Raw genomic sequence first — 17031 nt, forward strand, 5'->3', positions numbered from 1 at the left:
AAATTTGAGGAGAATCTCGGGGCACGGGGAAGCCATCGGCAGAGGGAAGCGCCGATCTATTCTTATACGGCAGAGCATCTGGAGTATCTTAATTCACGATACAAACAAAATAACCAGACAAACATAACAAAAGAACACAAGTAAGTACAAATGTCTGAACAATCTACGAATGTTCTCGCAACAGAAATTACACAATAAGCAATGACCCACCCCTGGTTTAGTGGCATATAGCCGTGTGCTTTCATAGGCTGCGGCGGCCGCATTTCTTTGGAGGCGAAATCAAAAGCACGCGTGAATTTAAATTAATGGCGGGTTAAAGAACCACAGGTGGTGGAAATTAATCCGGAGTCCCCAACTACGGCGCGCCACATGGTCACATCATGGCTTTGTCATGTAAAACCACAGATTTTCAGTTTATTAAGTAACAATGAAAATATAGGATCGGTAGTTGCTGTTAATGAAAAAATAAAAGAATTTAGGTGCATGGCCGCGAGGAAAATTGCAACCTTGCATAAAATGCATTGTTATGCTTTCTTGAATAATGAACTATAAATATTTTGACAGCTTGTTACTCATTCAAAGATTTTTTATGTTAGCTGAAGGGACCAGCTAGCTGAATGCGCACTGTTGTCTTTTCAACCTGAGCCTTTTGCCATGCTGCTACAGCCATGAACAACCTGCCCTGTTATGTATATGGAGAGTGCTACGGAGAATGTTTCCCTATGAAACCATGTTGGCTCTTGCTTAACGTACTTATACCTTCGTGTACTTCTAGTTTGCCCAATTTGGGTCCATGTGTGCGTTTTATGTGACACATGCCTCATGTGTCTATTTATTCATGCATTAAATTATGCATTATGCGAACTGTGTGTTCCCATAAACTTTATGTAATGCAGCTATCAATAGGCCGTTCAGATATTGAAGTCGTGAAGCACGTCGGGTAGTGAAGTTGGAACGTCTTGTGCTTTAATGCAATCATTATGCTCATTTTTTAAGTTACTTTAAAGCATAATATTTCCAGTGATATCTTCGTACTCGTACGCGCGATACAGTGTGCAACTTTTTCGTGTGCGCGAAAAGTGTATTCGGCGCGCAACATCTATGAGGGACTTGTTTAGCAACTGAACAATGAGCGTACATGAATAATCTGGCTGAATTTCTACCTATATTTTCGGCGCAATTGTACACTTTACGTGTGCCGAAGGTAGGACAGTTGACTGCTCCTGCACGTAGCACACTTTCGCATATGCTCACTGACAATTGAGGATTAACTGTGCACGAAACTTACATGCACTGTATCACGGCTGAAATAAATGCGATGGGAAGTAACAAAGCCGACCACACTGTAAAAAATGTAAGCCCTTATTTACTTTTAAGGGTGTAAATTACAGTGCACTTAATCGCCGAGTTTCTGAAACATCGACGCTTAACCGTAGGGTAAGCGGGCGCTGTACGTGCACTGAGCGTCTGCAGATTGATCGAACCGGTGAGACACATGCTGAAGCGCCTGGAAAAGGAAATAGCTCAGTAGTTTTTCTTGAGTCCGCCTTCATTACGGCTTAATAGTACCTGCACAAGGAGCGTCTGCAGAAGTACGTACACCTCCCGCACGATCAGTGAAGTCAGGCCGTCCCATTCACTTATAAAAATAAATCTACGTAGTTTCCGTCAACATCATGGTGCCGAGGATTTCTGCAATGGCCCGAGAAGAAAACGCCTTGAATGTGGTCGGCGTTCAAAGCGTTGTTACTCGCAGCCAGCGTTCCCTTAGTCGCCAAAGGTGAGGAGTAATATTTATCTACTTATTTGGATACCTCAAAGGCCTCGAAGGGCACTACACGGGGTGGGGAGGGGGGGGGGGGTTGAATAGGGAATAACAAAATAGTCACAATGCCGGTAAATACGGCTATTCAATAAACACGAGAATTGAATGCAACGCAAAGTACGCTTGAAATTGCTAATTTTGGTCGGCCGTTTGCCAGTCGCCGTAAGGAAGCGGGCGAAACTCCGATGGATTGCACACTGGAGAAGAACATTGATGAGAACTCAGGCAGTTGGCATGAATTCCGGCATTAAATTGCAAAGAGCATGACCAACGCCGTCGAACACTTCTACGACAGTACTTCGTGTAAACATTGACAGCGCTTGAAATAAAAGTGCATCTCGGGTTTAGGGGTACATTCAAGCTAGGTTAGGAACGCTGAAGGCAGATTGAATCTGCGCAAACGCGTACAGAGATGTACGTGATGTGACCTCGTGCACACAGAGCGATTGGGCCTTGAAGTTAGCATGAATATGCGTCGCTGCCTAAACCGGCAGCGCTGCATTTGTTAAGCGTTTCGAATGCCCGTCACCTGAGAGGTGTGAAGCTGAAATATTCTCTAGAGACCTGGAAAGTACGTAAACTTTATTCGACAACTTTGACTGGCACAAGAAAACAGAAAATGGTCTTGTTGTCCCCCTTCATGCTCCATTCCACGTTGGCGTCCACCTGCGAAGTAACATACATAGCACTGGGGGCTAGTATACATAAGGGGCCCTAGGTATAAATATACAAGCGTATTCGTGCTCTTCCCTCAGCGGGATGCGAAAGCTGCGGCCAGCAATCAAACTGGAAATATTTGCGCAATAGAAGGGCACAATTTCCACAGAGGCACAAGAATGGGCGAATGCGATCTGTTTTATTACAGCTGGGTTTTTGTCATGGCATGAGGCGCATCTCTGATCACTGCTGGCTGGACTGACTACTAGAAAATATATAAGTTTTGTGAAGCAGATGAAATGAGTAAACTAAGTTGAATCCCCAAAAGGACTGATCATCCGAAAATGTCTGCAACTATGTCTTTTTCGCTATGCCGATTTCACACCAAAGCAATTCCTTAACAAGTTGTGTAGCTTTGTGGTCTTCAAATGTGTGTGTATAATGAAGCGAGAATAAATCACATGTTAAAAAATTAGCCCTAAAGCCGAACATTTAAAATTTCAGTGTTGCCCGATAACAATCGTTTTAGAAAACAGTGACACCGTGGCCTGATGCCACAGCACCTCCTATTGCCCTCTCAACAAGCTTTTGCTGGGAGGGCAATAGTTTTTGGCGGAGAAGTAGGTGAAAATAAATTTAATCGGTCTTTTCTCCGTCAAGTTTCCTCTTTTTTGTCGTTGACATTTCTTTAGCTTGCTTGACATGGCTTCGCAAACATCAGTGTGGAACTTGACATTTATTATTGTCATAATTAAAACAAAGCATGATATTTAATGTCATCGAGCACCACTCAACTGAACAGCTGCATGACGCGTCCGTTGAATGCTGTTTGACATTGGAACATGAATTACGAACGTTTGAACATACTTTGATGCAAAAGAAAATAGTTACACATGAAATCATGCATATCAAAGGGTTAAATAAATAAAACAGCTTAAATAACGTTGAGTGCTGGTATTTTAAAAAGGCATCTTATATCAGCAACTTTACACCATCCTTGCTTTAAAATATGGGCATTTCTGTTAATGAATTCATTTATTCATCGTTATTCATATTCGTTTTATTTTTAATATCCAATTTGACTGATTTTTCGGCACATGCTTGGAATGACATGGAGCCTGTTTACAACGAGCAATTTTCTATTGCTTTGGGTATCTGAACAGTCAATTGACTTTTTACGCATCATCATCAGCATCATCATCGTCATCATCATCATAATCACCTTCATCTTTATTATTATTATTATTATTATTTCTTATGACGTAAGGATGGTTTAGTCAAATGGATTATTTCTCGGCAGAAGTTGCTTACTGGGCAAAGAAGACAAGCATGTCAGTTCTTTTAGACTGCGTGAAATTGAGAACTGGTACGTCGGGAGATAACGCGATATTCGGGGTGCTTCTCTTCCTGCAAGCACATACGTCAATCGAAGACGATATGCATTACGAAGAGTTAACCAGTGGGCGAATGAAGGCGTGCGCCAGTTTCGTTACGCGAGGTCAGTCAAAAGAGAAAGTTATCATACCGATGGAAAACTGGAGAGGACATTGAGTGTGGACTGCAGCGTGTATGGTTTGCCGGCTTCCAATGGACACGCGAGGCCGTTGTTCTTGCAGGCATTCTTGCGGAAGCCAGGAAATGGCAACCACACCTGGTTGCTGAGCTCACCTCGGAGCTTCATCTCCAGCTTTTGGAAACTCTCGGCTGCGCATGTCAAGAAAAGTTATAAGAAATCATGAGAGACCACTTTCATCTCATGGGTCTCGCTCGGCTAAAACACTGGTCAATTAATCTTGTTTAGATCTTAATGAGAAAGTTGTCGTGCATACGCAGAAATAAATAGGGCACAACAAAAATCTTAGACTGTCTCGATTGTATTGTAATCCACTCAGATGATTTTTTTGGCTGTCCCAGTGTTAAGCATATGCACGTCACTGAACATGACTACTTATCATAAACGCTTTTCTAACCTTGTGTCCACTAAAAAGCCTTTGATGAATGTTGCCGCGCCTGTATTCCCATGAAAAAGAGGGCAATGCCAGTATGTATGAGCGTTTTTATCAAGACGCAGTGAAGAAAAAAGTCGCGGTCACGCTTTTTTATTAAAAAGGTGACCTCCCGCTGTGTCTCCTGAATAGTTGACTACGACCCCTGTTTTTTCTGGTTACGACACTGGTGGAGGTGACGATTTTGCAAGCGGACCCGCCATGGTTGCTCAGTGGCTATGGTGTTGGGCTGCTGAGCACGGGGTCGCGGGATCGAATCGCGGCCACGGCAGCCGCATTTCGATGGGGGCGAAATGCGAAAACACCCGTGTGCTCAGATTTAGGTGCACGTTAAAGAACCTCAGGTGGTCAAAATTTCCGGAGTCCTCCACTACGGCGTGCCTCATAATCAGAAAGTGGTTTTGGCACGTAAAACCCCAAATATTATTATTATTTTGCAAGCGGCGACTTGCAGACGACGGTCCAAGTAACTTTTTCAGTCTAAAGGGGCGCTTGTCCAAAATTCCTAGTTTTCCCGATTACGTTCTTTCCTCGGCGTATTTTGAGCACTTGTAGCGACCGTCTGTCACCATGATTCGTCCCCCGTTTCCGTGCAATGCAGTTACTTTGCCTGGCCTTCAGGTGCAGGTCATTGCCCCTGCTCTTTCTTGGGACCTGAGGTGGCCGCCCGACAGTAGCGTCATCACTGCTACTCGGCAGACCTGTTTTACTGTGGAACAAAGCCAGTGTACTTTTTGCTCTCAACCTGTCAAAACGTGTATTACTGGCCTCCGCTAAACCAAGCTCCCAACCATCTCAAGAAGAGCGTGGTAAACATTATCAATTTCATGAACACAGCAGGATTCAGGAGAAGTGAAGCATTGTGTACTGTACAGAACATTTGCATATGCGACTTCCTGGTCGACTCTTGTGAATCTATGTGTCTATCTAAGTGTTTATGTGTCGCGGGAAAGTCACTGCTAGGTTGAAATTTTTTGTGGGTGAATTTGGTTATCGCTTCGCTTTCTCACCGTCGACCCACTTCTCCGCAGAACGTTGGGTAGACCTCTGCCTTATAAAATTCCGGATATCCGACTAAGACAGAGAAATCGCGCAATCATTTCCTTTGTTCAAGGCCTCTTTAGCGAGTCTATCGGCTGCCTCATTACTCTCTAATCGAATGTGGCTGGGCACCCACTGAAATACAATATTATGATGCATTTTCCATGGTTTGTGCGATGCAGGGGACATTTTCTACATGTTTGAAAGCTGCTCATGCGTTCCCGATGATTTGAAGCGCCAATTTGCTGTCGGTACAAATGACCCAATGTCTTGCCTCTGTACTTTCTCAGGTCAACTTCACTGAGTACTTCGAAGAGAACATGTAGTTCCGATGTTCTTGAAGAAGATCGATGTAACAGTTCTCGCATTCGCTTTTCACAAGCCGAAGATTATAACGCAGAAGCTGAAAATTCTTCAGTACAGGATCCATCTCTATATACCGGTATTTTTTTCCACTGTGTCTCGCATACGAATTCCAAAACACCTGCTGTACAGCCACCAGAGCCCCCATGTCAACTTTCTTGTGCATGCCGTCTATTTCCACATATAAAATAAGGTATGGAAGTGTCCAGGACGGCTTTGATGGTGACCATAGTTTGTCGACCAGTACGACTGCTCGAATGCCGATACACTATCCTGAAGACGAGTGCCAGTCCGCCGCAGTAGCTGGCCAAATATAGGATGAGTAATGAATATCAAGCACCGTAAAAATTCTCGACATAGGTCTTCAACTTTCACTTGCTCGCAATACTGCAAAAAGTGATTGTAGAGCTTCCGCGTATACTAAGTAACTCGAAGTATAACATGGTGCCGCTTAAGCATATGCGTAGTCGCTTTGCCATGAGCAAGTGGAGCCTTCTTTAAGTGAATGCTGGAAAGTGACCAAGCAGGGGCAATGAGTGACTCACCGTAGCACGTATTTTTGGGCCATGACGTGCGTACATATTATGCAAGAAACAGAGAAAAAAAGCTACGCTCGACAGAAAATTCAAATTGTTCAAGTTATTTCATTCATTGCGCAAATTTATGCCAGAACTCTTCCGCATATTAGCATGTGCCATCTCATTTTTTTTTATTTCACAAGAGGAAGGGGTGCAGGTTGCTTTCGTAAGATCAAACAAGCGTGCTCGATCACCACTTAAATTTTGATACGAGCTACACGTTGCAGCTTCTCGCCTTGGTAACATGACTCTGAAGCGAGTGTCGCGAAAATAACACATCTGGAAACGACAGAATGCCCAAGAGAAATAATCCAGAACCATGCTGCACAGGCATTCCTAGCCTTCTTTTCTAATGAACCCTCAACCTCAAAATAATAGGCTGGTTAGTTCATGCTCGATATTATAACGTTCAAACGCATATGTGCTTGTTATTTGGGAAACACAGAAAATCATAGCTAATCTAGGTTTGCAGGGGTTTGTTTGCAATCACATATTTAGCGATTTGTTTAATGAAAAGCGTTTAAAGCGACATGAGACAATACAGCGACAATGCTGAGCCAACGATACAATGTCAATACACCTAGCAGACTGTTTATTGCGTAGGGATGTGTTCTATTGCAATAGCAATTCCATGTACATTCCAGGCATATTTTCATAGTCACCGTGATGTTCCGCATTTAGTCCAAGTGCGATAAGTATTAGCACTTCGCGCACCGTACGCTGTGGGCGTGAGCAAAAAAACATGCGAGTGTGAGCCGAGAAGGATGGCGGCTTGATACGCGCGGCCAATTTTGAAGGTCACGTGATCAAGCGCACTTGTTAGAGGAGAAGAGCACTCGTCTCCCCCTCTAACCCTGTCGTGGCTGCGCATGGCTGTACGCGCGGCTTAGCGCATACGTAGCGAACAAGGCACTTTCCGGCGTTAATCTGTGGCGGGTGCAGAATCTCGGGTGAGCCGAGTTGGCCAGTGACTTCATGCGCTTTGTATTCCCACGCGCCCACTGTTAAAGGTAGTATAATCTAAGTTGCGGAGATGCGGTGAAACGAGCCGCAGCATGAAGCGTTCCCTCTCCGCTGCTGGCACTCTTCATGCCGCCAGCGTTTTTCACAGTGAGTGCTTGCGGTCATCGCCGGTCATCTAGAGAGATATGTTCATTAACGTATGTGTGTGACACTGTGCTTGTTAGTTTAATTAGTAAGCGAATGTTTCCTATATATATGGCCAATAAAACTAAGAATCTTACGTCGTGTAATTGCCTAATACTACTTTGCTATCGCTACGAATACTGAGTCTGTTGGACAAAACTACGACTTTTTTGTTGTGGCACCATGTCTCGGTTTAATGTTAGCATATGAAAAACTTCTGGAATAAGTGAAGATGGCAGCTCAGCGCGCAACATCCCCAAAATTTTACTTCCTAGCTGCATTTCTTGCTCTGCCATTTAACCTAAAACACTCACTCCAGTTGGTTTTCCTAGTCGAAAATGCTAGACAAGCAAAGTATCCTGCCCCTTCAAGTTACAGCCAGCGACTCCCTGACATATCTAAAAAAAAAGAATTACGAAGACCTTACAAAGCAAAAATCTGCCGATATCGCTTTTTTATTTTATGTTCGTTCACTGCTCACTAACGCACTGTGTATTCGTTCAGACGGAGGGGTGTGGGGTGAGGAGGAGGAGGGCTATACTTCACTTGTTTTAGTAAAGAAAGCGAACGCCTTCACGATCTGGCGAGGTGAACAGACTACACGCACTGACAGAAAGCATCCAAGGTCGGCAGCTACTGTAGCAACTACAACTGTATAGCTTCCAAACAAATAAAACTGGAGCTTTCAGTCAAGAGGTATACAAACCAGCAACAAAGTCAACTTCAAGCTTAAGCGGCTTGCCCTTCTTGAAGAGGCACGGTAGTTGTGGGCAGGGATCAATCCGGATCTGCGAAAACTCGCCTCCTGCAGGTAGACAAAAGAACGTGCAAAAGTTCTCGACAAACGCACACACGTTAAGGGAGTTCCAACACATGAGCCTTGACCACTTATCTCACCGCCGCATGAAGCAGCTTCATGGACCGTTTATTGATTTTGGTATTAAGAACAACTCTGAGCCAGAAACAAAAAGCCGGGATTAGTCAAGGAAACCTGTATGAAATGTATTATAATCTGATACTTCAAGGGCCTTGGATATCCTTGAAAGTATGCTATTCTGAGTTTGGTTGTTTCTTTTAGGTGCTCAAGTATGTGACATTATGTTCCTTCTTTTATTACTATCTACTTTTTCTTCACGTTTTCCCCGAGTCTTTGCAGCTCCCGGCAAACTATCAATCTATGATCGAATGCTAACATGCCTGCTTAAGAATTGTACGAACTACTACAAATGAAACTGTATTTATATGTTAAAGTCCTGGCCAACTTATTTCTACCTCTAGTTTTTTTTCTCAACCGGGAATTGGATATTATAATTTCATTATAACATTTCTGATTAGTGATGCGCGCGTTCTGCAAATATGAATCAGTTTGTTTCCACAAGCGGTCAGTTTACTACTTCTCATCAACTAGTCGCATGGGCAATTTCCCACCTCTGACTGCTGAAGAATTTGATCCGCAGTAAAGAATCTTGATGACTGCATTACCATGTTGTGGTTTCATGCATCTGTGTGTTTCTCTGCTTATTCCCATTTGATTCACCTTCCATTCTATCGCTCTTTTCATAATCCTATGATTTTAAAAGAAAAGTTAAACCTTTAGGCGGCACCGGCTGTTCCTCGTCGCATGACGAAAAAAAATCGCACAAAGCATCAAGAAACCCTGCATACAAAGTGCATGAACACATCCGACATGCGAGGTGCTGCACACGAGATATCCTGTAGGTTTTACCTTTCCTGGGTACCTAACTTACTTTGTAGCCGAGAAATGCCCATACTAGTCTCATGCAAATCAAGTAAGGCATGTTGTTGGGGTGGTCGGTTCACAGATACAGCAAAATATTAAACTGCGCAGAGAAGACAGGACGTGAACAGTCACATAGACGCACACACAAAGGGCAGTGTGTGTGTGCGTCTATGCTTGTCTTTGTCTATGAACTGTCTCTGATGCAAGTCAAAGTGCAGTTCACCTGTTTTGCTGGCAATAAGAATCTGTACACCTCAGTAGAAATGCATTTTTTTTCTCAAACAAAATTGCCTCAGCATTACCACAAAAACATTAATATTCCAAGAGAAGTCCTGGAATTACGGATAAACACTGCCCCTAGACCACGTAAGTGAAAACAGACACAGTTACTATGGGAGTGTCTGGGCAAATAAAAAACACAGTGAACGATCCGGAAATGCCTTAATGATATAGATTCCACCAGCCTAGCTGCGCATGCACGGACGCATAAAGAGATGAGGGAGGGGGGGGGGGGGGCAGTTGCCTAATTTTTCTTCCTTCCTCTCACCCACTATGTGGGGTGGACCAGGGCATCATAAGAGCGGGTGACAGTAGTGATTGACCTCTACGTCACTGGTACTAGGCAGCCAAGAAATAGCACCTTTACTTACTCGGGGACCGATCCTTAGTTTTGACTCGGACGATACGTCGAGACGACAAACCACATGATTAGTAAGGGCGAAATAGTCAGAACGCAACCATTTGCGGGCGAAACACCAAAGAGACGTGTGTTAGGCTTTCCTTCACTCAGTACAACATGGTCGCAGGTTTTCCCGGCGTTTATGGGGAATTTCCACTTCTGTCTCTGGAAGAGGGTGTGGTGCCGCCAAGTGATCATAGGATAAAGGTTTCGTAAGTACATGCACGGGCAGGTTGTTATAGCGACCGTATTAACTAAGACTACCGGCAAATGGCGTTCAGTTCGTATGCGAACAGAAAACTTTTTAATTTCACGTTTCAGATTTTTCGAAACGTTCAAACACGAATGTTAGGTAGCTCCCCCTCAACACAAGGCAGCTTCTATACATACTGAAGATATACTGCACAGGGTGTTTAACCTAACTTGAGTCAAGGATTTTAAACAAGTGGTTAGCCGCAGCTGAATGAAACCAACGGCCGTCATGTGGAGCGCCGTCATGTGGCGCTCTTTAAGAGTATTTTTTATATTCCGCTTAATTATTCAAGTAACTAAGACAAATTATGGAAAGTGTTTAATATTCACTTTAGTTCCAAGCGCGTTTCGTTGTGGAGGGGATTCAGAAACGACCGACCCAACTTCTTGTGGCAACGTACATGCCGTGTGGGGATTTTTTTTCGGCGTTTAAAGAAAGCACGCGAAATATGAAATAAAACCACGTGATTGCGCTCGTGCGCTATCCTATAGCAGCGCTCTTGCAGTCTGGACATGCAATTCGCCCAAATCGGAAAGCGATTGTAGCGGTTAGCAATCGAATCTTCGCTAACCAGCAATGTGCTGGAGCCACTTAGCTACGGCTTTGGGTAACCAAAATCTGGCTTCACAAGGAAGCTGGCACAAAAATTTCGAAAGGGGGTTACCACTGAAGTGTTTAGTTTCCAGGTTCTTTCTGTCATACCAAACCACCGCTCCAGGTAAAACACAGAATTGTATTTCCAAAAGTGTAATCCACCAATATAGCTTACTGTTATTTTATCGTTTAACGCTGCGATAAAACTCGGATAAATGACTCGTAACGCCACTCTATAGCTAACTGGGACTCCTGGCGCCTCTCGAATTGTCGTCTGCGAATTATCAGCCATCCTCTGAAGATCCAACTATCAAAATACTTCTCTCGCTGCAATGCAACATTATTGCGTCACTTGTGGCTGGCGTTCCCAAGGACCTATTCGTTCTCATTGCGATAACCTACGAACATTCGTGGGACAGTTTCGGGTGCTGAGGAGACTAGCATCTACCTTACATCACTCTCCGCTATGATGACGCCTTCTACTCCCCACCACATTAGCTTACATCTACTGGATTCAGGATAATTCTCGGTGACTAAAATTGCACTGTTGCCTCGTGCCTCACAAGCCCAAAAAGCGATTTGTGCACCAGTGCAGTTCCTTAAGTAGACAGAGCTCAGGGAGCGACCATAATTTCTAGTGCATCTCCGGATGAAGTGACACCTATAGGGAATTCTTTTTTTAATCCCCTAACCCCCTTTCTTCTGCGTAGGGTAGCAAACTGAACGCGCGTGTGCTTGACCTCCAAGCATTTCTTTCCCTTTTTTTTGTCTCTCTAGTCGTCCTAGAAAACATGCACGGTTCAACAGTTATAGGCAAGTCTGTTAGAAACAGCGAATCTGACATGGCAATAGTCTTCATATGTGGCCACTTGAGCCGATCATGCCCCCACTGTATACATTTGGAAATTGTGCCATTGTGGAGCTACCACGTTGGTTGACTAATACGATGGTATCCTGTAAAGCTAGCAGCCTTATTTTTTGTTAGGTAGATACCTAGCAATGAAAAGCCATGACACGGAGGAAAGTAATGTAAAACTCTGGAATGCATAGGTTGTCAAACTTAGCTTTACACATGGTTCGCCTGACCTAAACAGCGCAATTACCAAAATGCCATATATATATATGTATATATATATATATATATATATATATATATATATATATATATATATATATATATATATATATATATATATATATATATATATATATATATATATATATATATATATATATATATAAAGTATTAAGACTCGAACACCACCACCATTGCACTTTGGCTTGCGGAAGCTTCAATAATCTTATAACATCCATGTAACTGCGGTGCAGTTAACACACAAAGTACAATGCACAATTTCTCATATCATTTTATTTGATTAGTGTTCCCAAGGCTATTTGGTTTAGCTGAGTTACTGACTTCATGTATATCATAAAGCCGGTGCTATAATTTAAAAACAGCAGGCCCGGCGTTTAGCTGTGTATGGGTCACACGCGTGGGAAACCACGTTGTTTTATCGTGAAGCCAAAAATATTTGAGAGTGAATACGTAAGGCTTCAACCAGTTCCGCGGTGCGGACTTGGTCGAAGGCCGGGAGTGTTTATCGCTTTCACGGTGAGTATTCCACAATAGTTTACCAATTTCGGCAAGGAGCCATTCTACAACGGTGGAAAAGCTTCGTGGACGGCGTAACGATGCGTTAACGTTCGAAAATCCGAAAGATAAGCATAGCTTTAAGCGGCATCATTAACTACAAGAATCTTGGTACTAAAGCGACGTTTCACAGAAGCCAGAGCTAGCGAATGTGATACAACTGCTCCAAATATGTTCGTGCGCACAGTGCGCTCAATGCTTTTGGCAACAAGTAGCATTTCGGCCACCCTGGCAGGAATACGCATTTGCTGCTCCCGGATTTTATCGAAGTCGGCCAGCGCTAGAATATCTTACCGCAGCCTGTAGTGGACCAGAACGAGCAGTTCTTATATGCATACTTAGACCGCCAATGACTTAGACCGCCAAGCCAGTAATTATGCAGGCTCTGCAAAGCTTTTGGTCCCAACGAAAATATGTCCACATCAGTGCTGCGAAATGGTTACGCGCATCAGTTCGGCAACTTGTTGCTCGCCTAAGGTGAAACAAGTGATCCAGCTCGAGGTGCGGAGACACACAACGAAACGCGACAGCATCAAACGCCTAATGCCGTCGCCTTTCCTTGCCGTTTATGGCCTTCACTATGGGCCGAGAAACGCCCGGCTGCGCTGTGGCCCTCGAAGTTTTCTCGTCGCGAACACAGTCCCGCCAAGATGGGGGTGAAAATTCCCAACAACGGACGCCCTACAACAGCGGGAAGCCATGGTGTTCATCCTTGCACAGTGGTATTTATATACATTAAAGGACCCTATGTATTTATATACGCACCGCATTTCTGGTGTTCAACGACGTCGTACACCGCCAACGTGAGGCTAGCTGAGAGGGCGAGCAGCAGGGCGGCGAAAATCCAGTGTGCGTCAGCCATCGCGACTCACTCGCTTCTGAGCTCGCGTCGTCCTTCGGTGACGGCCACGGCGAGCGGTCTAGTACGCGGAGTCAACGCCGTTGCCGCCACGGCAGTCGATTATCGGCCTTTGAACGACGGGCAGGCAAGAAATACGAGAAAAGAAGCAACGCGCGCGCAGGAAAATACAGGCACAACGACGAAGAAAAATATTTAAAAAAAAGACCCGCTACTAGTGTTCGCTCAGGTGACGGTCCACTGCGCGTGCGCCGAACGCTAGCGTGGTGGAACCAGTTTCCCATACGATGCCTATCGCTTGGCCCGAAGCTTCGCGCCGCTTCTGCAAGCGTCTCGCGTTTCGGAGCTGAATCAGGCCCCTCTTCTCGCCTTCTTTCACGTTTTCTTTATTCGTCCGTGCGCTTCTTCGACTGTTTCAACTTCTCGGTTTTTTGTTCGCCCGCCTCGAGTGCGAGTCGCCGCATTCGTATTGCAGTCTGCGAATGAATGCGTTAATCTGAGATGCCAGCCCGAGCCGGAATGCAGTCGACCGCTTGATATCTCAGGTGGGGCGAAGATGACAGCGCTTGCTGAGAGCGCATCGTGTGCCGCTTAAGTGTCGGTGTCCTTACCAAGACAGCTCTTGCGACATATACATTCGCGGGTGCTGCTGTAATAAGCGGCGGGTATGGACTTGCCCTTAAGTGGTAGGGCGTCCGAGGGGCGTCAGCCTTTGCTAGTCTTCACCCTCTGGATGGCTTCTCAATGGTCACTGTTTTAATGCGAGAGCATTACTTGGATCGTGGTGCGACCCCGTCGTCATCAGAAAGCCACTCAATAAAGCCGTGGCAGAAAAGACGGCACAAAAACTACGTCATCACCATCTAAAAAAAAAAAAAACGAAATGGCCAAGATGAGGCTACCTTACCTCACATTTTGACCACCTGAGAATCTTTGACGTGCACCCAATGTATGGTTCATGGGCGATTTTGCATGCTGCGCCCATCGGGATGCGGCCGTTAGGGTCGGGATCGAACCCGCGTCCTCGAGTTCAGGAGCGCAACGCTATATGGCCGCTGAACTACCGAGGCGGGTACTGCGGTATTAAAGAACGAGGCTGTAGCGGGCCAGCTATCTCATTAACATTCAGCCACAGAAAATTTCTGTGACAAATTCTATATGAAAAATTGGCGAAGGCAGCACATATCGCAAAAAAAAAATAATAGCCATATTATTTGCGATGGCGTTTCATTCAGTAGGAATGCCATGCGAATGTGGTGCGAATGAATCAATTAGTTACTCGTGTTTTACTTTCTGGCATTCTGGTCACCTTCCTCTATTTGGAGTGCATAAACGCAATGTATTACCCAATGTCCCCAACTGTTCAAAGGAGGCATTGTTCCTCTTTCAACTTTGTTCCTAAAGCGAAGCGAAAATGTGTAGCATTTTTCGAAGCTGTTGAGGACAAGTTCGTTATTTTTACTGCAATGGCACAATTTTCCCTTTTTATATTTGTTCACACTACTAAGTTAAAGGAACCAGCAGTCGCCATTATATTCCGCCAGGGTTTAATATTTTTATTTTACCTAAATAATATAAACAAAAGGAAGTGCAGCTAGGCATACGAGCGCACAAGCAGTATTGACTAACAAAAATAATAATAACGTATTTTATTTCAACCACTAGCCGACTGCTAGGCAGCAGTTTTCTTAAAGTCTGCGAATGCGTAGTTTTATCCGCCCAAAATTTGACAAAGCGAGTGAGTCGTACCTGCACAGTTGGGTGTGCAGCAACCAAAAAATCTTGTAAACACAAATAGGGAGCTTTCTTGAGAACAGTCTTTGTTGGAAAAGACATTTTTTTTTACTTTCCATAAAAATAGTGTGCTTCTATGTCGCTGTCGCGAAAGCTGACTCTCCGTTTGCCTCATTTGGAATGCAAGAGCCCTCCTACACAATGGCGTCGTCGTCAACGACAACGGCGCAATGCAAATGCCGGAATGCCACGCCGTGAGCAGACTCGGCAAGTTTGGCACGCTGCATGGACGCGATGACTAAGTGAAAGCTAAGTGGAATAAACAACACTTTGACACGCTCGGCAAGCGGCCTTGGGACATGTTTGTGCCCTTCACGGGCGCATAGGCGAAATGAGTGGGAATTTCGATCTTGCCCGGGTATCTTCAACCACAACGATGCTGCTCCCGCAAGGATGCAACGCACGTATGTTCTCAACACTCGCCGGGCGGGCATTTACACATGATCACTCGTAAATAACGCCAACGGCTCCGCCACAGCTGCGCGCTGCTTTCGCATGTGTGTAGGCAGCAACTGAGCTCCTCCTTCCCCTCTGTGTTCGGTGCGACGTCCCTTCCACTGGGAACGCCTGGACTGTGCAATGTTTTCTGATGCCAAGATTCTCGAGTCATGGATGCATCCGTGGATCGTAGCTGCAATTTCTAACAGTCCCAGGCCTCTAAATGACCGCTTGTAAACTACGCTGCGGAGCCTCTCGCGTGTGTGGAGTGTTCATTATTTGCCGCATTCTTTTTTTTCAGAGCGTGTAGCCTGTTAGAGGTATAGTTTAACGCGGTAGAAGACGGCGGTGGCAATCGACCAAAATTTTTCCATCGCAGAATCAAGCGCTTCTACGTGACGCATCGATAAGAGGCGATGACATCAGCGTCCCGCATCGGCGTGGTGCCCGACCGTGCGCAACACTGCGCAGTAGCGCCTGTGTGTACGATACCAAGAGATGTAATGATTTGCCAAGCCGAGGAACGGCGGCAATGGAAAAGTACAGAGGATTGGAAAACAAGCGCCGCTATTACCTCTGAGAATAAATTTCGGAGTTGTGGTAATTAACGCTGAAGCTTGTTTGTTGGCTTATTTTACGGCAATGAGCTGTCTGGTGCGAAGACAGCTAAGCAGTTGGGAAAAAAAATAAGATAAAAGGCTGCTGGAGGATTTGTGTGCAGCAGACAGTTGTAGAGAGGGCCCGTTGCAAGGAAGCCATCTAAAGTCGTAGCGTAAAAGATAAATCTTCGGCATGACTAGACTGCCAAAATACGCTTAAAGGGCATACTAGTAGGAATACTTATATGTTCGTTCAGAAAACCCAATTTTTACACCTGCTCAGGAAGGAAAAGTTTCGCGAAGCAACATAACATCAAATTCTTAGTCAAGTTCCCGCCTCAGAAGCGAAAATAAAGCTTGCAATACCCATTTTGTATCGGCGTTACTTCAAAAACATTTGTCATTGTCTTACATTTGATGCTTGGGAGACGGAGAACAGTAATCAGACTAATCCTATCGCGCGGGCGATGCAGCGCCCTGAAGAGGACAATGTGGCGAGAACACAAGGAAACACTACACTCGCAGCACTCGCAACTAATTTCATAACAAACACTCCATTTTTTAGCCCCACGCACTCTCGGGCGTCAAAGATATACAAAACAAGATTAAAAACACGTTTAAATTTATATACCCACGCGCAATGGGGCGTGATAGATGGCAACATATCTAGGCATTGTGCCCCCGCGGCTTTATCAAACCGCATCTATGCCGACGGAGCCACCATGGAAAATTCCTTCGTGGTCAATTGTCACTTTCGTGCCTGGATTCGACAGCAAGAGAAATGCACCCGGTCCAGCGCCGACATAT

At 44.9% G+C, this 17031-nt stretch overlaps 1 protein-coding gene across 1 annotated transcript; it reads right to left on the reverse strand.

The window, feature by feature from the left end:
- Positions 1–2390: 2390 nt before the first annotated feature.
- Positions 2391–13763, reverse strand: LOC139060227 (NPC intracellular cholesterol transporter 2-like). Its single transcript, XM_070539286.1, has 4 exons — positions 13300–13763; positions 8323–8421; positions 4008–4186; positions 2391–2491 (listed from the first exon to the last, which is right to left on the reverse strand). The coding sequence occupies exons 1-4, from the start codon at positions 13394–13396 to the stop codon at positions 2408–2410; spliced, it is 459 nt and encodes a 152-aa protein (XP_070395387.1). The 5' UTR covers positions 13397–13763; the 3' UTR covers positions 2391–2407.
- Between the last annotated feature and the right edge of the window lie 3268 nt (positions 13764–17031).

This window comes from Dermacentor albipictus, chromosome 1, assembly GCF_038994185.2.
Source record: "Dermacentor albipictus isolate Rhodes 1998 colony chromosome 1, USDA_Dalb.pri_finalv2, whole genome shotgun sequence".
In the NCBI taxonomy this organism is placed as follows: domain Eukaryota; kingdom Metazoa; phylum Arthropoda; class Arachnida; order Ixodida; family Ixodidae; genus Dermacentor; species Dermacentor albipictus.